At 41.0% G+C, this 26445-nt stretch overlaps 1 protein-coding gene across 3 annotated transcripts; it reads right to left on the reverse strand.

The window, feature by feature from the left end:
* Positions 1 to 20841: 20841 nt before the first annotated feature.
* On the reverse strand, positions 20842 to 24423 carry LOC145069323 (uncharacterized). 3 transcript variants are annotated; one of them, XM_079016254.1, is made up of 14 exons: positions 24303 to 24423; positions 24043 to 24188; positions 23448 to 23757; positions 23106 to 23364; positions 22787 to 23028; positions 22483 to 22699; positions 22329 to 22408; positions 22154 to 22238; positions 21943 to 22074; positions 21735 to 21848; positions 21610 to 21657; positions 21424 to 21508; positions 21248 to 21304; positions 20842 to 21145 (listed from the first exon to the last, which is right to left on the reverse strand). In XM_079016254.1, exons 3-14 carry the CDS (start codon positions 23666 to 23668, stop codon positions 21117 to 21119), a joined length of 1569 nt encoding a protein of 522 aa, XP_078872380.1. In that variant the 5' UTR covers positions 23669 to 23757; positions 24043 to 24188; positions 24303 to 24423; the 3' UTR covers positions 20842 to 21116. The 3 variants fall into 3 exon arrangements, 2 of the variants coding, with proteins under 2 accessions (XP_078872380.1, XP_078872381.1); XM_079016255.1 differs by having other exon boundaries at positions 20842 to 21162; XR_013689453.1 differs by lacking the exons at positions 20842 to 21145; positions 21248 to 21304; positions 21424 to 21508 and having other exon boundaries at positions 21933 to 22074.
* Between the last annotated feature and the right edge of the window lie 2022 nt (positions 24424 to 26445).

The following is a 26445-nucleotide window of genomic DNA, read 5'->3' on the forward strand; positions in this document are numbered from 1 at the left end:
TCAGAACACTTACTTAGATAAAGTACTGAAACGTTTTAGTATGGAAAACTCGAAGAAGGGAGAATTACCGATACAAAGTAATGCCAAGTTGAGTAAGACTCAAAGTCCGAGTACCGAAGCTGAAATAGCAGAAATGAGCCGAGTTCCATACGCTTCCACAATTGGCTCAATCATGTATGCTATGACTTGTACTCGCCCTGATGTAGCCTTTGCTTTGAGCATGGTTAGTAGATATCAAGGGAACCCTGGCAGAGCCCATTGGATTGCGGTCAAGAATATCCTTAAGTACCTTCGGAGGACGAAGGAATGGTTCTTAGTCCTCGGAGGGAGTGATGACTTGAAGGTGCGAGGGTATAGTGACGCCAGATTTCAGACCGACAGGGACAACTACCGTTCGCAGTCGGGCTGGGTCTTTACCCTGAATGGAGGAGCAGTAACTTGGAAAAGTTCCAAGCAGGAAACCGTAGCTGATTCAACGTGTGAATCAGAGTACGTTGCAGCGAGCAAAGTGTCGAAGGAGGCAATATGGTTGAAGAACTTCATCAGTGATCTTGGAGTTGTACCTGCCATAATGGAGCCCATGGAGATTTTTTGTGATAATGAAGGAGCGGTTGCCTTGACCAAGGAACCAATGGATCATGGTAGATCTCGACATGTCGACAAAAAATATCACTTTATTAGACATCGTGTAGAAGAAGGACAACTCGTGGTGAAGAGGATATCATCAGAAGATAACCCAGCAGATCCGCTTACGAAGGGACTGAGTAGGGTTAAGCACTTGCAGCATGCTAGGAGTATTGGGTTGAAGGATGATATTAGTATAGATTAGATAGTAGTAGAAACGTGTAATAGATAAATGTAATTAACATTTGATGATTAAATAAAAGAGTATTATTTATGAGTAATGTTATTGTCTTATGTTAATTGTTTAACTATTTTTTCACTTTGCATGTTTTGACTTCCAGAATAATTGAGTTTATTAAGAATAATCGAATTATTCAAATTGTCCACAATCGTTCATATGTTGGAAGTAGATATGAATGAAGATTGTCATGAATTGGTGTGTAGATTGTCTAAATGGTATTAGACATAACAAAGGTTTGCTGCAACGTTCATGAGTGCTTATGAACTAGTTTTGAGCATTGGAACAAACCCGCGCTTGCTGGAATCACCTTATGAAATGTGATAAAAAGGGTGATCGCGAGACAATAATATCATATGGTCTTAAAACCTAGATATATGGTTTGTTATTTGGTAATTGGTTGTACATTGATAATGCGAAACCGCATCAGTAACTTGATGTTATAAAACGCATTGTTGTGTATAATTGATTAATGAATAAGTAAATGGATATAAGTCGAAGTTTATCTGTTACTTTTATCCTAAGAAGGTAAAAGCGATATCTCGGCCGCTCGATGATTTGATTTGACTTATGTGTCGGGCCCGGTCAGAACTGAATTGATGTGTTCGATTAAGTTCTATGTCAAATGAATCGGAGATCGAGAAACCAAATTCTAGACAAACGAGTTCCATAGAATTGTTAGCATGATATCTAAACAAAGGACTGTACGATCCCTTATCTGAAGGACAAGATTGATTAGATCAGAGTTTGACAGCATCTTTGAGAGCTATGATTGCTAATCGGATTATACTTGTATATATAGTTACTAGACTTATCCAAGTGGGAGACTGTTGGAATAGTGTCTAAGGCTGCAACTATATTAGGCAAGTATTTGACCTGGTTGTGCATGGTCCTTTTGGGTTGCCTTCACCATAGCAACTTGACAGGATGATTTATTATGAGAGAAGAAATATTATTAACATATTATGAGAATAATATAAAGAATAATAATATTATTATTTGATTAATATAAGTCATAAATTAATAAGGAATTAATTTGGTGAGTTAAAGAGATTAATTGAATAAAGGGGCATAAACTGTCAAGTGGTTGATAGTTGTACTTTGGGCTATAAATCCCTTATGGATAAAGGGGGACGGTTTTAAGGACTTTGGATAGGTCTTGAATTCGTCCAAAGGCTTATCAATTATGGTATTGGATTGATTAGGGCCTAAGTTATCCAATTAGGGTTTAAGGGTGAAACCCTAGGAGCCTCACTAGTATAAATAGACCCTAGGGGTCAAGGGAAATCGGCACTCTTGCATAGAAAAGAAACCCTGGCCGATTTTCTCTTCCCCCTCCTCTCTCTCAAATCATCCTCTTGCTAGTTGGTGTTTGTAATCCATTAGAGGAGAATTGTGACTCTAAAGCTCCAAGGACAAGAAGATCAAGCAAGTGATTCAAGGTAAACTTCTAATTCTGATTTCATATTGTTATTATACTCTATTAGCCATTAGAAGTCTTGGATTCAATGTATGTTCAATTAGAGAAACCTAGATCCAAGCATTAGGGTTTGCATGTGCACATAGGAATGTTCATATGGCTAAACCCATCAGTTCAACTCCCGATAATCAATACACATCCTGTGTGACCCTTCCATCTTTTTCATGAACAGGATCGATGCTCCCCACGGGGAACTGCTTGGACGTATAAACCCTCGGTCTAGTAGCTCCTGAAGCTACGTAGACAGCTCCTGCATCTCAGGTGAAGCTAGCTCGTACGATGCCTTAGCTATCGGAGCGGCACCCGACACCAAATCAATGCGAAACTCTACTTGCCTCTCCGGAGGCACTCCAGGCAACTCCTCGGGAAAGATATCCCGATAATCTTGTACGACCGACACACTGCCCAAATTTGTCGTGGTCTTGACCCTCGTATCCACGATATATGCTAAAAATCCCGAACAACCCTGCTAGAGAAGTCTCCTAGCCCTTGTGGCTGAACAGAGGGTTGGCCCCTATGGGGCCCTCTCCCCATGAATAACCATTTCTCCCCCACTTGGGGTTTGAACTCTCACCAGCTGGCGCTCATAATCTTTCATGGCCCCATTAGCCCCCACTAGTCTATCCCGACAATCACCTTCAGACCTTGCAACGGTATCGGTACTAGATCAACCCGAAACCTCTCCCCAAACACATTTAGGACACAGTCCCGATATTCCCTCGCAGGACTCACAGTGCGGTCGTCAGCAATCTCAACCTCAAGCATGGAATCCAATGTTCCCGAGGCATCCCGGAACTTCTTGCTAAGCGCAAGAGATACGAACGATCGGGTAACTCCTGAATAAAAAAGAACATGAGCTGACATACCATTGAACAAAAAGTTCCCTATACAGGTGCACATATATACAAATAAGCAATTCAAATCAATATCAAGCAGGAAAAGTAAAATACGTACCAGCCACGACGTCTGGCTGCATGTGCCTCCTCGGTAGTCAACTAAAATGCGCGACTATTCACCGCAGAAGTATCCGCCTTAGCAGGGCAGCCATCAGTGACCCTCATTGTGACGAGCGCATATGTCATCACTGCTCCTCCTCCTCCCTGCAACCTCGAACAATCGGCCTTTTTATGGCCAACTTGGTTGCAGTGGAAACATATCAAACCCTTCTTGAGGCAGTCCCTACTCCTATGGCCCGACAGACCACAAGTATAACGTACTGGACACATTCCCCGATAAAATCCACTATGCGGTTTCCTACACATGGCACACCAGCCACGACCCTGCTGGACCCTACTCGAAGTGTCAGAGGTCTTAGGCTTTTTAGTCCGACCCACCGCTGCTTGAACCTGCTTTGGCTTTCGCTTAGTGCGAAGCTCCAACTCTATTTCCCACCCACGGGCCTTCTCTACCATATCATTCAAGGTTTTGCACAATGTAAAGCTCAAATACCCATGGATATCATCCCTTAGCATGGAATGATATCTCATCCTCCTCATGTCCTCATCCGCAGCATACTGCGAGATCAATAGTGGTCGTTCCCGAAACTTGGTGGTGATCTCCGCCACAGTCTCGGTGGTCTGCTGGAGCTCCCGAAACTCCCTCACTAACTGTTTCACCTTAATAGATGGTGCAAAATCCAGATCAAAACATCTAACAAACTCAGCCCATGTTATCTTAGCTACACCAGCTGCTCCCACCTGGCTAGTCACCTCCTCCCACCAATCCCTAGCTCGATCCCTCAACATACACGAGGTAAACCCCACCTTTGCTGCATCAGGGCAAAAGCTCGTGCGCTGGGCATTCTCCATGTCTGCCACCCAGCGTCGACTAGCTATCGGGTACCTGACCACAAAGAACTCAGGCGCTCCATACGCCTTGAACTCCCCGAATGAGGGAGTTCGGGCCCCGACCTGGTCCACAACAATCTCAGCTCGGAAGGATCTGAGTCGCTCCTCCATGATCTCTATCATCCCTTCCTTGACCGTCCCAAAAATCACTGGGGTAGTGTCAAGGATTCCCCTCGTAACCTCGGTTGAAATAAGCTCGTGCGACCTCTCATCAATGGGCTCGGTACCATCGCCCGACCCAGATCCGAATCTTGATCCCGATCCCCCAGCTCCATGTCGTGTCACCACCATACTGCACTGCAATACCATAAACATGATGATCAAGATGTCCAAAAAAAGGGATCCTTCCACACTGGTTGCCTTATCAATCATAACAGGTTACCTTATGCATGAAAATTATACACAAAACAGGATCAAACAGACTTTTGAATAACAGACTCTACCTTAAGACCACAACCAGACAAGGAACAGGAAATAAGGCCAAATCAATCATTCTAAGGCTATAAGACCCTAACCATATACAATTTAAAAGCATACACATATCAAGATTCATACGATTATCATAGTCCAAATATCAGTATAACATGACTAACATATTGGGGAACTACTTACTTGGGCTCGGCTGATCACACACGTTTCACTCTCCCCTTTTTCAATTTTAAGAAGTTGTTAACTTTTAATTTTTGAAAACAATTTTATCATTTCCTTAGTTTGAGTCCTGACACACCCGAGTGTGCCCGAATCCCTTAAACCAAGGCTCTGATACCAACTTGTAACAACCCAAATTTCCAAATAAAAATTTAATTTTTAATTAATCAAAACATTCCCATAAAATATGAAATCTCAATGAAATTGTTTTCAAAATCAATAACATCGACATTTTATTTCAAATATCAGAGCGTCCCCAAGTGTAATGCCAGAGAGTTCATGTTGTGCCATCAAACTTTGCCTTGCCCTTAGGGTCTGAAGTACCTGGAACAAATAAACAAACTGTAAGCTAATGCTTAGTCAGTTCCCCAGAGCATACCCCACACATAATCCATAATAGCTCTATAAGCTACACATAATACATAAGCCATGCATACAAATATATAAGGATGCCATGGAACCTTCCAAGGTCTTATACCAAGTGTCACTAGAAACCCCACGTGGTCCTATCTGTCATGGGAACCCCCCCTCATGGTCTTAACTAACTGCCGCTGGAACCCCCACGTGGTCTTGGCTAACTGCCACTGGAACCCCCATGTGGTCTTGGTTACTTGTCGTGGGAACCTCCACACGGTCTTCACTAACCATAGAAATAACATACAAGCTAAACATGTAAACATACTAGGAAGCCATGGAAACCCTCCAAGGACTTATACCAAATGTCATAGGAACCTCTTCATTGTCTTAATCTACTGCCACGGGACCCCCCCAGGGACTTCCATACGAATGTGATTCCATCATATAACATAATCAACTAACAATCCATATATCATATAATGGGCTGACCTTAGTGCCTTGGACCCATTGGTATGGTGAGAAGACTCACTTCTCAAGAAATGTTGAACTGATAAGATAAGACCCGACTCGCAGCTCCAACTCAGCCGTCTACAACCACCATGTGATTAACTTGTCAAAATCTCGAAATACCAAAAATACCCTCAAAGTCAAACTTTGTCAACCTTGGTCAAAGTCAAAGCCAACAATCCATGCTGACCCCAACTCGTCGAGGGCACCTAGCAACTCGTCGAGTTCCTTCAGAGTCCATAAAACCGAAAACTCGAGTCAACTCGCCGAGTTACCTGAGTAACGTGTCGAGTTCTTTAGTGTCCAAGAGACCGAAGACTCGATTCAGGAGACCGAAAACTCTAATCAACTCACCGAGTTCACTCAGAATCCAGAAGATGGGTAACCCTGCCCAACTCGTCGAGTTGGCTAAGCAACTCATCGAGTTCCTTCAACCCTTTTCATGTTCAGTCCTTTCTAGTTGAATCCAAGGCTCCAAACTATAGATCCAGCCCCCTAGGGTGTCGTTACCATGTAAAGTTGCCAATTTTACGTGCATGAAAGGCCTCAAGAGGCTAAAACACTCAAAACTAAGCTTAGGAAGAGGTTTAGGGCATGGAGAAGGGCCAAGACTAGATAAAGTCGCCAACTTTATGTCCATGGGGCCTAGAGGAGTCCAGATCTGAGACCATGTCCTTATGACAAGCTCAAACCCGAGATTGAGTCCATTTTGCACTAGAAATGACCATATTCTTGCATAAGGGAAGATCTAAGAATGGAAAGCCAAGGTAAAGACTTTTTACCTCCAAAAGGTTGCTAACACTGAGTATATGTCGGATTTACTACCTCTCCCTTTGCTCCAACCTCTTCAAGCTCCAAATTCCTTCACAACCACACCAAAATCACTTTGCAAGGCTCTCACACACACACTCAAGAAGGTGTAAAGCTCGAACTAGGGTTTCTCTGGGCTGTAAAGATGATTAGGGGGGCCACAATGAGACATAAGTTCTTTATATAGGGTGCAAAACCAGGAAAAACTAGGGTTTTCCTTTCCAGTGCCTACTCGTCGAGTTGTTCCTTCCAACTCGTCGAGTAGACTCTTAATTTCGCATCCAAAATAATCCATACTTGGCGAGTTTCAGCTCTCCAACTCATCGATTCCCAGTCCAAAACCCTAAAATGTTAGAGAGATAAATGATACATGAAACGAGCGTTACAACGTTGTTTCTTTCGAATGCATTCTCTCTTAAAATTGATTTGTTAGTTAAAATCGGTCGAGTGAAAATTAGTCAAGTATAGGAAGCAATCAAGTATATTTCATCATATGGTGACTTTGAATGTTGTATATAGTGGTTTTTAGTATGTTGTTCCACAAAATGATAAATATATTGGGTTTTTTTTTTAACGACGGATGTATTAAACAAAAAACACTAGCAAGATGCTAGCGGGTTACAACATACAAGAAATATAAGGAAAATTACACCAATTAAACCAACATAAATTAGAATTTCCGTACGATGCTTAATCCAATTAAACGCTGCCAGCTGTAAATCATCAGCCAACTTCAATGGAGCGTACCTCGACCTTTTGAAAACCAACAAAATTTTGAGCTTTCCAATTGAACCAAATCACATAATAGATCAAGGTCAAACGAAGCTTGCGATCTTTTTTGGAAACGACTTTGAACTACATAACTTGGATAATATCCTCTCTTGACAGGGATGGTTTCCAAGAATTTGCTCCAAGACTTGAACCATTTCCAAATACTAGAAGAGAAATTACAACTGAAGAAAATATGATCAACATCCTGTAGCACCCGGTTCCTGGTACGTAAATGTTATTTGAGTATTTCCTTTCTTTTAGCCTTGGACTCAGCGAGTCATAGGCCCGACTCGCCGAGTGGATGCGGGACCCGGGACATGTTTAAGTTGGTGACTCGGCGAGTCCATATCCTGGACTCGGCGAGTCACAGCTGTTGGATGAAACCCTAAGTTTCAGGGGTTTGCACCCTATTTAAGCGACTTATCCGCCCCAGGCCAGCCCCCATTCTTTCCCCAGAGCTCCCAACCCTCGTTTATGCTTGTTCTTTGAAGAATTGAAGCTTTGTTGTGTGCTTTTGAAGGTTTTGAAGGAGGAAGGAACTAGATCCAGAAGAAGGGAAGCCATCCAGGCATTATTGTGTTCTTCCAGCAGTTCCTTTGAGGTATAACCCGTTTCCCCCATGATTCTATGCTTAGTACTTCATTTAGGTCTTTCTTGGACAAATCCCCAAGCTTGTATGTGCATTATATGTCGTAATAAGATGTTTGGCCTCTGGATCTAGGCAAGATTGAGCTCCAGGAGCTCAGATCTGTTAGCTTTATGGCCCCATGTTGCTTGTTCACCCTAGATCTACCCATTTGAGACATTTTGAGCCCTAAAATCCATATTGGTGGATATCCACATGTAAAGTTGGAAACTTTATGTGTGATTCGTGTCCTAGAAGTCCAGATCTGTGAATGGCATGGACTGGAATCGAGCAAATCTGTGTATTTAGTGGGTGCATGGCAACGACTCGGCGAGTCGTTCATATGACTCGGCGAGTCTGTTCGCGAGTCTCCGAGTTTGTCCCCTTTTCGTAGTGTCGAGTGAGCAGTGAGTCACGGGGTGTGACTCAGTGAGTCGGAAGCTGAACTCATCTATGGAGGTACTCGGCGAGTTAATGCCCTGACTCGGCGAGTTCAAGGCAATCTCCTTAGATCAAGAACAGACTCGGCGAGTTGTTCATACAACTCGGCGAGTCGCAGCATAAGAGTTCTTCGGATGAAGATGGACTCGACGAGTTGTTCATACAACTCGGCGAGTCTTAGCATAAGTGTCCGTCGGATGAAGATGAACTCGACGAGTTGTTCATACAACTCGGCGAGTAGGATGAAGGACTTGAATATCGGTTTAGAAGGAGAACTCGTCGAGTCGTCGCCTAACTCGACGAGTAGGAACGGGATCTAGGTCAATCGTTTGGGTGGTGACTCGGCGAGTTGGAAAGCCAACTCGGCGAGTCGGGTCAACTGAAAGTTGACTCTGACTTTGACTTAGGGCATGGTCAGGGGTAAAATGGTCATTTTACCCAAAGGTCAGTGAGCAGTGTTTGATTGAGTATGTTGTGGGAACTACAGCCGGAGGATTTCCGGAGCAGCAGCAGCAACAGGCAGTCAGTTCCCGATCAGATCAGCAGCTACTTCGAGGTGAGTTACCTTCCAGTAGCGGTGGGTCTACGGCCACAATGCCGGCCCACCAGTAGGAGTTATTTGTAGATGTTTGTCTCTGTGATATTCATCTAGGTATTGCCTGCGTTATGTTATGTGCTAGTATGATATGATGCTATGTGGTAGTGACAGTAGGGGGAGATAGTCCCCGAAGTATCCGGTCGGTAGGACCGAAGGGGAGGCCAGCACCCAGATATGCTAGGCAGTATCCGGTCGGTAGGACCGAAGGGGGGGGGCCAGCACCCAGATATGCTAGGCAGTATCCGGTCGGTAGGACCAAAGGGGAGGCCAACACCCAGATATGCTAGGCAGTATCCGGTCGAAAGAACCGAAGGGGAGGCCAGCACCCAGATATGCTAGGCAATGTCCGGTCGAGAGGGCCGAAGGGGAAGGTCGGGCACCCAGATATGCCTGACAATATATGTATGTTATGAGATTATTTGGTATGTGGTACGGTGGGGGAACTCACTAAGCTTTGTGCTTACAGTTTTCAGTTTTGGTTTCAGGTACCTCCTCAACTAGGGGAAAGGAGCCGGCGCGGTAGCAGCATGTCACACACACACACACTCTCTGGTTTCCGCATTTACGGGCTTCACTGGGATTTGTACTCTGATATTTTGATTGGTTGTATGTTTTGGTTTTCAGACATGGTTCACTTTATGTTATGGTTGATCAAACGATGTTTTTAGCTATTAATATTTTCCAAAGTAATGTTTTTAAACAAAATTTTTGGTCGTGAAAATTTGGGTCGTTACACATCCTCAATCTCATTATTACAGAAAACACACAATGAAGAGGGTAAGACAACCGCATAGACAGTAAGGTTAACTGCAACACAATGAGGAGGGTAAGACAAAACAGTTTGTTTTCAAAGGTATCGAGTTAACCTATTTAAAACTCAACTATTTTTCACCACTACCCACTTATCAACAATTAAATGCCTTAAGGAAGACGCCAAGAATAAACCAGAGATATCCCCAATTCATTTCCATGAGTCTGCAACATCAACCAACTTCACATTTGTAACAACGTAAATTTCAAACAAAATTTTCACTTTTTAAAAATGTAATTTCATTCATAAAGATTCTCAATTTTCAATGTATCACATAACAAATCCATAAAATCATATCCCAAGATCAAATGTATAAAACTCCAATAGTGTGTACTGATCATGCCGGCGCCTTCCCGCGATCCTCACTGGTACCTGAAGCACATAACACAAACACTGTAAGCACAAGGCTTAGTGAGTTCCCCAAAATACCACATATAACACATATTAGCCACTCGAGGCTATAACTCTATGGACCCTCCGGTCCTAACTCTGTGAACCTTCCAATTCTAACTCTGTAAACTCTGGGACATACACGACATGAATCACATAGAAAGAATGTAGTGTATCACAATCACATAAATAACATACAAGATATTCTGTCATATAACTCTAATTACCACTCTAGGTAAAGTATAGTGAGAAGACTCACCTTGGGTAACTCGGTAAATCTCGAACTTAGTAAAGTCTGGTCTAGCCTCCGCCTAATCACATGGAATAAGTACTCTAATCAATACAACTCTCAAGGCTAGACTAAATCCCTCTCTTAGCACTCTCAAAAGGGTAAAAGACCATTTTACCCCTCTCATGGCTCAAAGACCCAAACATTGACCAAACCCTAAAAGTCAACAAAAGTCAACTCTCCGGGTTACGCTGCGCGTACCAAATCTGTACGCTGGGCGTACCCGACAACCTCACAGAATCGGGGAACGCGACCCCCTACACTGCACGTACTGGGATTACGCCCCACGTAAATCCCAGTTTCATGCTCCTTTGCTTTTGGGGTCTTAAACGGTTAAGAAACACGTCCAACTCCCAGATCTGACTACCCCTAAGCCTCTTAATCCATAAAGTTGGTGACTTTAAGCCTTTCCATGGCTATGAGAGTCACCAATACCCAAAACATTCCACTTCCAACCCTTTAAAGCCCATAAATCAAACATGACTTCATAATGACGACCAAGCTGGGATTTTTATGGATCAACAACACACATAACACTGAAATGGGACAGATCTAGGTCCATGGAGCCCCTTTTGCTCATAAAGTCTCCACCTTTGGGACTTAAACCCTAGAAATGGACCATAAAACACCAAACCAAAATAACGAGGAAATTTTGATCTTTATACCTCTAAGTGAAGCTCCTCCCTTAGAAGGACTCAGATCCAAGCTTGAACTCCAAACCTTAGCCTCCACAAGCACCCCTCCTTCTTCTTCACTAACACACAAAGGCACTTTTAGCTCAAAACACTCACACACAAGATTTAGGACGAAGGAAATGCTCTCTTAGGGTTTCATCCTCTCAAATGGTGGTTGAGGACAAGGCCTTAGCATTCCATTTATAGTGCATAAGCCACAAATTAGGGTTTGCATCTGGACCCGCTACGCCCAGCGTAACCCTGGGTGCGCAGAGTAATCTTTAGTATGTCGAGCGTACTCATTTGCCTTAATACATCATTTAAGGACTTAACTTGATAGTCTTGGAAAAGAGAAGGGTTTAAGAGACACATCTGTAATTCGGGATGTTACAATTCTCCCCCACTAGAACCAGACTTCGCCCTCGAAGTCTCATGCCGCAAACAACTCCGGATGCTGCTCCCGTATGTCTGAATCCGGCTCCCAAGTCAGCTCGGACCCTCTCCGATGTTGCCACTGGACATGATCCAGAGGCACCTCCTTGTTCCTCAGAACCTTGATCTTCCGGTCCAAGATCACGATCAGTCTCTCAACATAATTCAGACTCGCGTCCGCCTAGATATCCTCCAACGGCTCCACTGCCGACTCGTCGAATATATACTTCCTCAGCTAAGACACGTGGAAGGTATCATAAATCTGGCTCAACTCCGTAGGTAGCTTCAAACGATATGCTACCTTGCCCACCCTCGCGGACACTCTGAATGGACCGATGTACCTGGGCCCCAGCTTGCCCCTCTTCCTGAATCGGATCACTCCTTTCGAACGAGACACCTTCAGGAGTACAAAATCTCCGACCTGAAACTTGAGCCCGGATCGTCGCCTATCCGCGTAACTCTTCTGGCGACTCTGAGATGTCAATAACCTCTGCCTAACCTGCTGTATCTGCTCTGTCGTCTGAAGCACTAATTCAATGCTACCCAACACTCGCTGCCCGACCTCTCCCCAACAGATGGGAGTCCGACACCACCTCCCATACAACAACTCAAAGGGAGGCATACCGATACTCGAATGGTGGTTGTTGTTATAAGAAAGCTCAGCCAACCGCAGATATGTGTCCCATCTTCCTCCGAAGTCCAACTCACATGCCCTAAGCATGTCCTCAAGCGTTTGAATCATCCGTTCGCTCTGACCGTCCTTCTGTGGGTGGTATGCGGTACTGAAATGCAGCCTCGTACCCAAATCCTCGTGGAATTTCTTCCAAAACCTGGAAGTGAAACGCACATCTCGGTCCGACACGATCGAGATCGGTACTCCATGCCACGATACCACCTCTCTCACATACAACTCTGCCAGCCTCTCCGCTGAAGAGCTCTCACTGATAACAAGAAAATGAGCGCTCTTTGTCAGCCGGTCAACGATCACCCAAATTGCATCGACACCTCTCGCAGTCCTCGACAATTTGGTGATAAAATCCATGGAAATCTGTTCCTACTTCCACTGGGGAATCTCAAGTGGCTGTAGTTTTCCATTCAGTCGCTGGTGCTCGACCTTAACCCTGCGATAGGTAAAGCACCTCTCTACAAACCACACCACATCCCTCTTCATACAGGGCCACCAATAGTCTATCTTCATGTCCAAATACATCTTAGTGGCATCGGGATGGATCAAAAACCTTGATCTGTGCGCCTCCTCCATCAAAATGGTACGTACCCCGCCTTCAAATGGTACCCAAATCCGGCCCTGAAGGGTCATAAGCCCTCGGCTATCGGCAATGAACTCAAATACTTGCCCGATCACCCGTTCTCTCTTGCGGTTCTCCAGTCTCATGGCCTCTACCTGGGCCTCCCGAATGGTGTCGAACACCGGAGTCATCACTGCCAACCTCATACAAACATCCCTTATCAGGGCACTCTCCGCCCTACGACTCAAGGCATCGGCTACAATGTTATCCTTGCCCGGGTGGTACAGGATCTCGCACTCATAATCCTTTACCATATACAACCATCTCCTCTGGCGCATGTTCAAGCTGGGCTGATCCATCAGATACTTCAAGCTCTTGTGGTCCATGTATATGGTACACCGAACCCTATACAAATAGTGACGCCAGATCTTGAGGGCGAACACCACAACCCCCAACTCCAGGCCGTGAATAGGATACCTCATCTCATGAGGCTTTAGTTGCCTCGATGCGTATGTTATCACGTGCCCTCTCTGCATCAGCACCGCACCCAATCCTGATATTGACGCGTCACAATATACCACAAAATCCTCCATCCCCTCCGGAAGGGCTAACACCGGGGCTTCGCATAATCTCTGGTAAAGTGTCTCGAATGAGGCCTGCTGCTCCGGGCTCCAACTGAAAGCCACGCCCTTCCGGGTAAACCTGGTGAGAGGAACAACAATCTTGGAGAAATCCTTGATAAATCTCCGATAATAACCGGCCAACCCCAGAAAACTCCTGATCTCTGAAGGGGATCTCGACACCTCCCAACTCATCACAGCCTCAATCTTGACCGGATCGACCAATATCCCATTTTGGTTGACGATGTGTCCTAAGAACTAGACCTCTCATAACCAGAAATCGCACTTGGAGAATTTGGTGTAAAGCCTCTCCTATCTCAGTACTTCGAGTATCTCCCTCAAATGCTCCCCATGTTGCTCTCTGGATCTCGAATACACCAATATATCATCAATGAACACGATCACCGAACGATCCAACATTGGCCTGCACACCCTGTCATGAGACCCATGAACACCCCCAGTGCATTGGTGAGCCCGGAAGGCATCACCACGAACTCGTAATGCCCATAACGAGTCCTGAACGCTGTCTTCTGGATATCCTCATCACACACTCTCATCTGATGATATCCAGACCTCAGATCAATCATGGAGAACCAAGACGCTCCCTGCAACTGATCGAACAAATCGTCGATCCTCGGTAAGGGGTAATGGTTCTTGACCATTAGCTTGTTCAACTCCCGGTAATCAATACACATCCGGTGTGAACCATCCTTTTTCTTGACAAAAAGGATCGGCGCTCCCCACGATGAGCTACTCGGCCAAATAAACCCCTTCCCCAGCAGCTGTGAGGATAACTCCTGCATCTCTGGTGGCGCAAGGCGATAGGGCGCCTTTGCGATAAGCGCTGCCCCCATAACCAAATCGATACGGAACTCTACCTACCTCTCGAGAGGCACTCCCGACAACTCCTCGGGGAAAACAGTCAGAAACTAACGCACTATCGGGACCTCATCGACCGACCTTGGTCTCTCTGCATCTACTCTCGTATCCACCACATAAGCCACAAATCCGCTACAACCCTGCTATAGGCTCTGCCTCACTCTAGCGGCCGAACAAAATGCTGACCCAGAATGGGTACCCTCGCCATAAACCGTAAGAGCTCCCCCACTAGGGTCTCGTATGGTCACCAGCTGTCGCTCGTAGTAGATAACCACTCCAAACCTGCTCAACCAGTCCATGCCCACAAGGACACAGACACCTCTTATCACAATTGGGACCAAATAAATCGGAAAATCAACGCCGAAGATCTCAAGTACACATCCTCGAATCACATCAGTGGCATACACCGCTCTCTCGTCATTTATGGAAACTCGCAAAGGTCGACTCAACGCCTCTCGAAAGATACTGATGTGCTGACTAAAGGCTAACGACACAAAAGACCGACTCGCACACGAGTCAAATAACACCAAAGCAGGTACAGAACTCACAAGAAATGTACCTATACATATCATAATATAAGCATAATACCACAAAATCAAAATAAATAGATGAAAGAATACATACCAGCCACAACATCGGGCGCTGCGCGGACCTCCTCCGCTGTCAACTGGAAGACTCTCCCACCAGCCTATGGCGCCTCGGCCTTCACCGGCCAGCTCTCTGTAGATCATACAGTAGTAGGGGCAGATCCCTGTAATGCTCCCTGTGCTGACCCCCGCAACTGCAGATACTCGGCCTTCCGGTGTCCGGTTTGGTTGCAATTAAAACAAACTGCAAACCCCTTGGGGGCAATCCTTGGCCATGTGCCCCTCCTTGCCACACTTGTAGCAAGACCTTGCTCTGTAAATCCCCTCATGAATCTTGCTGCACTTGCCACAAGTGCGGCCCTTCTGGTTCTCTGATCTCGAATCGGCGGGCTTGGCCCGCTTGGCTACCGACTGGGACTGTGCCGGTCACCAATCCCTCCCCTGAGACTCCGCCTCCTCCCTGGCCTGATTCTCGAGCTCAATCTCCCTCTTCGGGGCATTTTCCTGAAGCTCGACAAATGTCTGGTACGACGAGTTAGCCATGAACTCGTGGATGTCTCTCCTCAAAATGCTCAAATACCGACTCATGCGTGCCTGCTCAGAAGACATGTGCTCAGGGCAAAACATCTCCCTCTCATGGAATATCCTGGTGATCACTGTAACGGACTCGGTACCCTGCTTGAGGGTCAAGAACTCTTGAGCCAAACGTTCCCTTTCCACCGGGGAACGTACTCATCACCAAACATAGCGGTGAACCTCTCCCAGGTCACCGCGGCAAGCTCTGCAGAATAATAGTGCGCTGTCACAAACTTCCACCAGTCCTTCGCTCCCAAGCGAAGCTGGTTCAACGAGAACCGAACTCTCAAATGATCCGGACAAGAACATGTATATAAGCATCCCTCAATATCAGAAATCCATCTCATCGTACCGATCGGATCCTGCGTCCCATCAAACTCTGGTGGCTTCGTGTTGCTGAACTCTTGGTACAGCAACAAGTCACCCCCCTGCAACCTCGCAGCAGCGACGGCTGTAGTGGCCACAACAATACCAACATCAGTAAGAGCAGCGTAACGCTCGTCAAAAGTCTCGATCAAAGTGGTCTTGATAGACCCAAACATCTCCGGTATCTCGGCTCGGATGGCAGCAGCCACTTCCTCATGAATCAACCTACGGATCTCCTCATCACTAACACCACTGCTCTCAGGTGTGTGGCGTGTCCCAACCATGATGTCTCTATGAAATACAACACAAAATATCAGAGACTCGCTCGAGTATGCCTACACTCGATATCCCATTCCTACTCGATCCCTGGTACCCTAAGGATTATTACTTGGGCTGCGCACTGATCCGGTGTCTTCAGTAGTACTGGCCCAATACTACCGTCCACACCGCATCATTATTCACCCTAAGTCCTCCTCCTAGGATCCCAATTTCCGAGTACTCTACTCTCACTATGACTAAGTTACTCTCTAGCAGACCTCTCATAAGCTCCTCGCTGCTACCTACTCACTCTCAAGCGTCTCCTAGCAGCATAATCCTTAGGCTAAGGCATCACAAATCAGGCCACTATAGTCCTAATAAGAATACCTAGCCTACTCTAACATGCACAATATATCATATCATATCTCATAACACATAATATAAGGGTGTTTTGGGAAATCACCGTTCGGGCGCTGACTGATCGTACACACTGCTTTGCTCTATTCTTTTCAAAAACTTTTTACTCCTTTAGAAAAATTTTGTGGTTTTATTTTGAAAAACTCTCAAATCCTCAGTTTGAGTTCAGATACGCCCGAAGGTGCACCCAAATCCCTCAAACCAAGGCTCTGATACCAACTTGTAACGACGTAAATTTCAAACAAAATTTTCACTTTTTAAAACTGTAATTTCATTCATAAAGATTCTCAATTTTCAATGTATCACATAACAAATCCATAAAATCATATCCCAAGATCAAATGTATAAAACTCTAATAGTGTGTACTGATCATGCCGACGCCTTCCCGCGATCCTCACTGGTACCTAAAACACATAACACAAACACTGTAAGCACAAGGCTTAGTGAGTTCCCCAAAATACCACATATAACACATATTAGCCACTCGAGGCTATAACTCTATGGACCCTCCGGTCCTAACTCTATGGACCCTCTGGTCCTAACCCTGTGAACCTTCCAGTTCTAACTCTGTAAACTCTGGGACATACACGACATGAATCACATAGAAAGAATGTAGTGTATCACAATCACATAAATAACATACAAGATATTCTGTCATATAACTCTAATTACCACTCTAGGTAAAGTATAGTGAGAAGACTCACCTTGGGTAACTCGGTAAATCTCGAACTTAGTAAAGTCTGGTCTAGCCTCCGCCTAATCACATGGAATAAGTACTCTAATCAATACAACTCTCAAGGCTAGACTAAATCCCTCTCTTAGCACTCTCAAAAGGGTAAAAGACCATTTTACCCCTCTCATGGCTCAAAGACCCAAACATTGACCAAACCCTAAAAGTCAACAAAAGTCAACTCTCCGGGTTACGCTGCGCGTACCAAATCTGTACGCTGGGCGTACCCGACAACCTCACAGAATCGGGGAACGCGACCCCCTACACTGCACGTACTGGGATTACGCCCCACGTAAATCCCAGTTTCATGCTCCTTTGCTTTTGGGGTCTTAAACGGTTAAGAAACACGTCCAACTCCCAGATCTGACTACCCCTAAGCCTCTTAATCCATAAAGTTGGTGACTTTAAGCCTTTCCATGGCTATGAGAGTCACCAATACCCAAAACATTCCACTTCCAACCCTTTAAAGCCCATAAATCAAACATGACTTCATAATGACGACCAAGCTGGGATTTTTATGGATCAACAACACACATAACACTGAAATGGGACAGATCTAGGTCTATGGAGCCCCTTTTGCTCATAAAGTCTCCACCTTTGGGACTTAAACCCTAGAAATGGACCATAAAACACCAAACCAAAATAACGAGGAAAGTTTTGAGCTTTATACCTCTAAGTGAAGCTCCTCCCTTAGAAGAACTCAGATCCAAGCTTGAACTCCAAACCTTAGCCTCCACAAGCACCCCTCCTTCTTCTTCACTAACACACAAAGGCACTTTTAGCTCAAAACACTCACACAAGCTTTAGGACGAAGGAAATGCTCTCTTAGGGTTTCACTCTCTCAAATGGTGGCTGAGGACAAGGCCTTAGCATTCCTTTTATAGTGCACAGGCCACAAATTAGGGTTTGCATCTGGACCCGCTACGCCCAACGTACCTAGGCGAGTCCGCGTCCAACTTAAGCGCATGAGTACGTGCAGCGTACTCTTCAGTACGCCCAATGTACTCATTTGACTTAATACATCATTTAAGGACTTAAATTGACAATCTTGGAAAAGAGAAGGGTTTAAGAGACACACTTGAAATTCGGGATGTTACAACATCTGACATGACAGTCGACATATTTAGTAAAGCAACAACTTCTCGGCGCCTAGGCTGTCTGGACCGACTCCAATTCAAAACAGTCCCCTTTCTGCTCAAGATAAGATCTCCAACCTTGCAAATCTTGTTAGATTAAATTTTGTACAACTGTGGATAGGTATCTTTAAGACCCAAATGTACCACACCGTTTATCTTTAATAAAAATGTATCTTTACCATCCCCAAGTGTCTTATAAAAAGATCATCAATCGAGATTCCCCACTCCTCAAGGTCCATGTGCATTTGTATATAGAAAGCCAGGTACAAATTTCGCAAAAGGTTTCCCATCAACTCCCATAATATTGTGTAAGCTTTTGATGTAAAGGGACTAAAAGCTCTCTTTCTTAATTTTTAACCGCCCGTCATTTTTAAAGAAGTGCCAAATTAAGCGATCTCAGACAACCGACATCGAGCCCACCATTATCCTTGGGGCTTGTCACAATGTTCCAAGCGACCCAATGGATCTTTCGCTTGTCAACTAAACCACCTCAAAGAAACTTTCTTGCTTTCCAACAACTCGATCATTTTTTTTGGGGTTTTAAAAATGCAAAATAATAAAGAGGAAGACTCCCAAAGATGAATTTGACTAGAGTAAGCCTCCCACCAAATGAGAGGTTCTTACCCTTCCATGAAGAGAGCTTGGACTTGAATTTATCAATAATTACCTTCCAATTACGAGATAACCTCATGTTTGCTCCAATAGGTAAATCAAGATAAGTGAATGGAAAAGACACGGGCTCACAATTTAAAATACTAGCAAATCTAGCCACCTCCGTATTATCAACACCAACTCCAAAAACCTTACTTTTGCAAAGGTTGACTTTGAGATTGGAAGCAATATAGAAGCATCTTAAAAGTCTATTACGGTTGATAAAATTAAGCTCGGTCCATTCACCCACAAAGGTAACGTCTCCCGCATACATAAGATGAGATAAATAAGTGCCATTATTTGGGAGCGAGATACCTTGAAATATATGATGACCACAAGCTTCATTCAAGAAACACTAAGACCTTCCATGGCAAGAATGAAAAGAAACGATGAAACTGGGTCACCTTGCCAAACTCCTCTCTTGATCTCGAATTCTTTTGTGGGTGAACCGTTCACTAGGATAGAAGCCCCAGTGGAGGAGAGGCATCCTTTTATCCACATTCTGCAAATTCTACCAAACTCCATTTGTTCCATTATCGAGTCTAAATAACCCCAATTGAGCGAATCAAACGCTTTGTCAAACTCAACTATGAACACAAGAAATTTCCTCTTAACTTTTTTAGCCCATGATTAAAGTTCATTTAAGACAAGGGGGACATCAAGAAGACTCTTACCCTCGATATAAGTCGATTGTTCCCGGCTAATGACCTTCCTAATAACTTTTTTAAGCTTCAAAACAAGGATCTTCGAGAGGATCTTATACACACTCCCAATAAGATTCACAGGCCTATAATCTTTTAAAGAAAGGGGGTCGGTATTCTTTGGGATTAAGGAAATAAAGGATGCATTACAACCTATACTAGTCACGCCGGTTAACTAAAATTTTTTGATGTAATTAAAAACATCATCTTTAAGGGTATCCCAATAAACTTTCAGAAATTTGAACGTGAATCCATCGTTACCACAACTCTAAATTACATTTTTAACCTCTTCCATTGAAAAAGGACTTTCCAAGAAAGATTTATCATCACAAGACAACTTTTTGAAACGGCTATTAATAAGTTTCGGTCTATTGTTGTGGGGTTCATCAAATTTGGAAGACAAAAACATCAAACTTCATCTATAATGCGAAAAGGATCTGTTTTCCATATACCTTCAATCATAAGGCCATTAATACAATTATGTTTTTTGTTACCATTGTTCACACCATGATGTGAATCTATATCATGGTGTGATTGACCGTACCATTGATCACACTATTAATACGTTTGATTCGTTCAATGGGGTTATTTATATCCTTATGGGGAGTCGTTGATAAGGTCAATCATATCATGATGTGATTGACCTTCCCTTCGTTCATGATGTGAATCTATATCCTTACAAGGAATAGTTGAAATTTGTTGTGGCTATCAACATCAAAAGAGATAACACTTATCGGGACGATGGTTTTGACTTTTGAGCATGAAAAGTGATGGAAGAGAAGACTTCTTTTTAGGATATGCCTTCCCCAACATCAGTCCATAACAGCACATATGACCGTATATTTGGCCTACATTTGTCATAGATGAGGTTTTTGAGAAAAAAAAAATTCAGTTGGCAATGGTTTTGGTGAAAAAATAATCAATATAATGCATTTCCTATAATTTGCCCTATATTTCTGAAGCCAATTGATTCCTAATGTATAATTTCACTTGAAACACAATGCAAATAATTTCTTGAAATAGTTGAAATCTACGACCTGATATGCTTATTATTTTCTTTCTTGATATGTTTAGTCATGTTCTTCGACAGATGTAAAATTAAAATTTATTTTTGTATAATTACAATAACCATTATAAAACATCAACTAAAATCGGACTTCCACTTTTATATTCAATTCAAGGTACAACACAACACTGGGCTCTTTATACACAGGGTTCCCGTAAGCAACAGAAACGATTAAAACAAATGAAAATCAACTAGTAAAAGTAAACTATATCTACATTGAATTTTGATAGTAAAATCAAAAGAATATTAAAAAAAAAAAAACACATAAAGTTATGTAATTCTTCAACCAAATTTTGTGATCATAACAATTTTTACCCCTTGGTATGATTGAGACGTGTCCTTAAGATGATTCTTGACCTGGTTCTTCCTCTGTAAAAAGAATCAACCTTTTTTAATAAAATTAATATTAAACTGTTCGTAAATAAAAGATCCAAGATTTAACATAATTCAGGTTAGCAATAATGATGTTACCAAATAATGACTTGATTGTCGGCCTCTTTGGTTTATTTTTCTTCTTTTTCAATTCAGCTGCATCCATGAACAAGTACAAGATCAGTCACCATCTGTTACAAATGACCTATTTGCCCATTCTCATATTTTGATTATAAGTGTGTGTGTGGGTGACAGATAGAGAGAGAAAGAGATACCCATTCCAGGGACTTGATAGTCATTTACAATCTCAAAATTCTTGTATGTGTAGCCAACAAAGTTAATATCCTTGGATGAAAGCATCTGGAGATACATAAATGAAAGCATAATGCTATATAAAAAAACAATTAAATGAAAGCAGGTTGCTATTTCTTGCATTTAAGTGGTAAGAACAGAAAATTTACCCTTCTCCATGGTCCAGATCTTGATGAACTCTTAATTTGGTGTTCAGACTGAAATATTAAAAAAAAAAAGTTAAATATAAAGTGGGATACAGAAAAAGAATAAACATAAATAAAGTTATAAATACCTCTTCAAACTTTTCGAAATTTTGAGTATCCAATTCATCTTTAACTTCGGGAATAAATGCAGCATCCATATGATATATTCTGTCCCAATCAATACCTTTAAACCACGGATGAACCTAAAACATTAAAAAAAAAAAATTTGAGTCATATTACTTAATTTTTTTTCTTAAATAATTCGTGTAACTTAGAATATGACACACCATACAAAACCTTTATTTCATGTGCCCCTTTTGAACCCAGCCTGTGATTGACATTACACAGCAGTCTGCTGATAAGATCTTTTGCTTCAAATGAAAGCTGTGCTTCTTGAGGGAACTTCAAATGTGATTTCCAATGTACAATCTACAAATATATAAAAAATTAAAAATGAAAAACAAAATATTTATAAGTTAATCTTTGATTAAAACAACAAACCAATCACCTTCCTACAAGTTGACATTGGATCATCTGAGTAGAAAGGTGGGTACCCCACCAGCATTTCATACATAATAGCACCAAGAGACCACCTGAAAAAGAATAACATATTTTATATTTTATATGAAAATGTAATTAAATTTAATTTAAAGAAACACTCATACTACTAAGTAAGTACTAACCAATCACATTCTAATGAATAACCCTTCTTCAGTAGAACCTCAGGAGCAATATAATCAGGAGTCCCAACAGTTGAATAAGCCTGTAATGCCCCCCAACAATTAATAATTTTATATTTATTAATAATTAGTATGGTATTTAAAAGAAAATGCTTACAAGAGTCCTCCTGTTTTTCTGCCAATGCTGGAGTTGTTCTTGTTGTGTGCGTTTAGGAGCAGCAGAATGGCCCTCACCTGTTGAGTTGGAGACATGATCCCCTGTGGCGAAATCCGTCTCTTCCAGTGTACTACAATCCAACGGTTTACACAATCCAAAATCTGATAATCTCAAATGTCCATATCTATCAAGAAGCAAATTATCCGGCTTGATGTCTCTGTGTTGTTACAATAAAAATATTATTATTTGATAACAAAACAAAACAAAAGAATGAAGCTTATAAACATATAACATATAGTACTACCTATGTACATAATTATGTTTATGGATGGATTCGATTGCTAAAACTGTTTCTGCAACATAAAATCTTGCTTCATCTTCGGTTAAGGTATCTTTTCTCATGAGCAATGTCATCATGTCACCACCAGGTAGATATTCCATTATCAGATACAGATACTCGTTGTCTTGAAAAGAACAATATAGTTTCACTATGCAATTGCTGTCCACCTCAGCAAGGAGATTCCTTTCGGCTTTTACATGTTCAACCTAAAAATGGATTTAATGAATTTAAAGAAAGTGGAAAAGTATTAATGAAGAGAAGAGATATTATGTTTTATACGTACTTGACCTCTTCGTAGCATTTCTGATTTCTTAAGCTTTTTCATGGCATATACAGTGGCTGTTGTCTTCTCCCTGCAGATTCTGACCTCACCAAATGCACCTTTTCCAATCATTGTGAGTAGTTCAAAATCATCAACTCCCATTTTGTGTCTTTGTAAACGCATGTATTCGGTTTCTTTCTTTTCTAGAAATCTAAGCAAGTTGTTTTGATCTTCTTCAGAAACATCTCCATCAGCCAATTTCTGCTCCAGTAAGATTCGCCTGTTCAATGAAAAATCAAGGGGAAGGGTTACTTATTTTTAGGAAGATTCTTCCTTCATTAACATTATTAAGCATGTACCTACCTTTCTCTCCTCTCCTGCAAATTCCTCATTTGTTCCTTGTAATGGTTTTCAATATACTGCTTAGCTGCAGCAACTTTCTGTTTTGTTATATTTGAGGCCTCTTCATCCATGGCTGGGTTGTTTGAATCTTCAACATCACTTATTGAATCCCTCCTTCTGGTATTTGATCTCAACCTTTCTCTAGGTTGAAACTTATGTAGCCAACTTCTTGCTGAATCCATCGAGTTCCCTCAGTCAGCCCAAGGGAGTCATCGCCCTAGAAACCTGCCCAAATAGATCATCCGATTCCCACCAACCGGCCAACAGATTTCTGCAATCATTTTTACAGAGAACAAACTTAATCAATACGTGAAAAGAACACAGCAACAAACAACTTACGTATACGCAAGATAACTCAAGATCAAAACATAACGCAAATACGCAATCCGTGAATCTTTTGTTCCAAATGAAGGTCCATAATTGTTCCTTACACGAATTCCACAAAATATTTCGAGATCCAAGAACTTTTCAACAACGCACATATAAAGAATGTAGAATTACGAAATGGAAACCGAATTCGTTACAATATTAACGTTAATATTGAGATAACACTCACCAATCAGAGTAGTTCGCCGGAGAATATGACTCTCTGAAAAACTTCAACTTGTATTGAAGAAAGAAAATCAATCGGAAGAAGCAAAAGAAAAAAAAAAAAGACGAGGTTGAGGAAATTGAAAAAAAGGCGCTGAGATTGCGAAATTCCTGTTCCAGAGAGACAAAAACGCAAAATTATATCGATCGAACCAGAAAATCTTCAAATATACGATTACATATATATTAAATTGAAATCAGTGGATGTAATATGCGTAAACATACAGTGCTAATACGCCATTTTCGTCGTTGGTTTCTCTCTCTTTGAATTCATCTCCAATGATTCTCTCTGGAATCTGCACGACTGCACCTCTATATATACCTTCCTTTTTTTAAATACTATTTTTAGCCACCCTCTCTGCCAAATTCCACTTCACATTTTTTAATCATATATATATATATATATATATATATATATATATATATATATATATATATATATATATATATATATATATATATATATATAGTGAATATACCTAACAACCTTATATAAGCTTAGGTACCTAACTCCATAATACTACATCGGTTTGTATCATATTTACATTGTAATTGCCTAAAGTTCTTAAACTTCAACCCCATGACTTGATTACTTCCAAAATCTTTGGACTTTCAACAATATCTTCCTTTTACATAACGTCTTTCTATCGAATACCACCTATGGGCTTCATATCCTACCGCTACAAATGAAATGATGTAGGAGAAATATAATGATGAATTTCCAAAATTTCTTGAAGTAAATCAAGTTTAGGGATGAAGTTTAAGAACCTTGGATGATTGCAATGAAAATTTAATGCAAAATGACGTAGTTTGATGAGGTTAGGTATCTAAGCTTATATAAAGTTGTTAGGTATATTCACTTTACCCATATCTACCATAATAAATGAAAATGACTTTGCCACATGTCATTCTCTCATAAAATTAGCCACATGTCATTTGTCATAATTTTAAATATATTTATTTTCCACTTGTCATTACTTTAATTTTCATTTTCAATATATCATTAATTTGGTTTTCATAAATTAAACCTACCATTAATTTCAAATTTTAAATTTTAAATTTCAAATAAATTTACGGTTTAAACCTTTATGTTTAACATTTTGTTATAATTAACCTGTGTACTACACAATAAATACATAATTTTTATTTCTTTATTTTTTGCATGTTTTTTTCTCATAATTTTCACTTATTTCAATTTAAAATTCAAATAAAATTTCTATTTAATCGTTCGTACTTAACATTTTGTTTTAATCAACCCGTATAATATAGGGGTCTTACAACTAGTATATATATATATATATATATATATATATATATATATATATATATATATATATATATATATTAATCATATCTTGAATTTTAAGAAGTATAAGATACAAAGTTTTTTTGTACAAATCAATTATGTATAACAAAACCATTAATACTTGCGAAAACCGTAAAAACTTGAATTAAAGAAGGTTATTAAAAAATTAATTTGGAGCAAAATAACAATTTTAAAATATAAAATCCATCAATATAAGTTAAGAGAGTTACAAGATACAAAACTTTTTGTATAAATCAATTATGCATACTAAAACCATTAATACTTGAGAAAATTTTAAAGACTTGAATTAAGGAAGGTTATTAAAAAATTAATTTGAAGCAAAATAACAATTTTAAAATATTAAATCCATCAATATAAGTTAATTTATATTTTTTAAACTAGATGCCGATAATAATTAATTAACATAAAATATATGAACATACAATATAAATATAAGTTCTAAACGTAAATATTTTATTTTTTCTTATTACATAATAACTAATAACAAAATCTAATAATTATTTTCCCGTAAGAAAACTATTCGCCCAAAAAACTATTTATCACCGTTGCTTTGCGCGGGGACACATCTAATATATATATATATATATATATATATATATATATATATATATATATATATATATATATATATATATATATAGGAGTAGGATCAAATGAGAACACCAAAAGGTTGAGAACGCGAGAACAAAGTATATTAATTTCCGATTTCATGTATTCATTTGTGGAGAAATGATAAATTTTTACGGCTTTAATTTCAATTAAAGAGGAAAAGCATATTCATGTTGATTGTGCGTAAAAATTTATCATTTCCCCACAAATGAATACATGGATTCACAAATGAATATACTTGTTCTCGCGTTCTCAACCTTTTAGGTGTTCTCATTTAATCATTTCCGTATATATATATATATATATATATATATATATATATATATATATATATATATATATATATATATATATATATATATATATATATAAAGAGAAATTAAATATCTTCCTACCTTTTTTTCTACTTATATTCTTATCCATATGAAATAG

The sequence above is a fragment of the Lactuca serriola genome, chromosome 8, assembly GCF_051521515.1.
Source record: "Lactuca serriola cultivar US96UC23 chromosome 8, Lser_US96UC23_V15, whole genome shotgun sequence".
Taxonomy (NCBI): domain Eukaryota; kingdom Viridiplantae; phylum Streptophyta; class Magnoliopsida; order Asterales; family Asteraceae; genus Lactuca; species Lactuca serriola.

Excerpts from the sequence above, each read along its gene's own strand:
- LOC145069323 (XM_079016254.1), bottom strand. The coding sequence starts at position 23,668 with ATGGATTCAGCAAGAAGTTGGCTACATAAGTTTCAACCTAGAGAAAGG. Across the intron at positions 21,658-21,734 it reads ATTTCGAAAAGTTTGAAGAG|TCTGAACACCAAATTAAGAG; the intron begins GTATTTATAACT and ends TTAATATTTCAG. Across the intron at positions 21,305-21,423 it reads CTATCAAGTCCCTGGAATGG|CTGAATTGAAAAAGAAGAAA; the intron begins GTATCTCTTTCT and ends TCATGGATGCAG.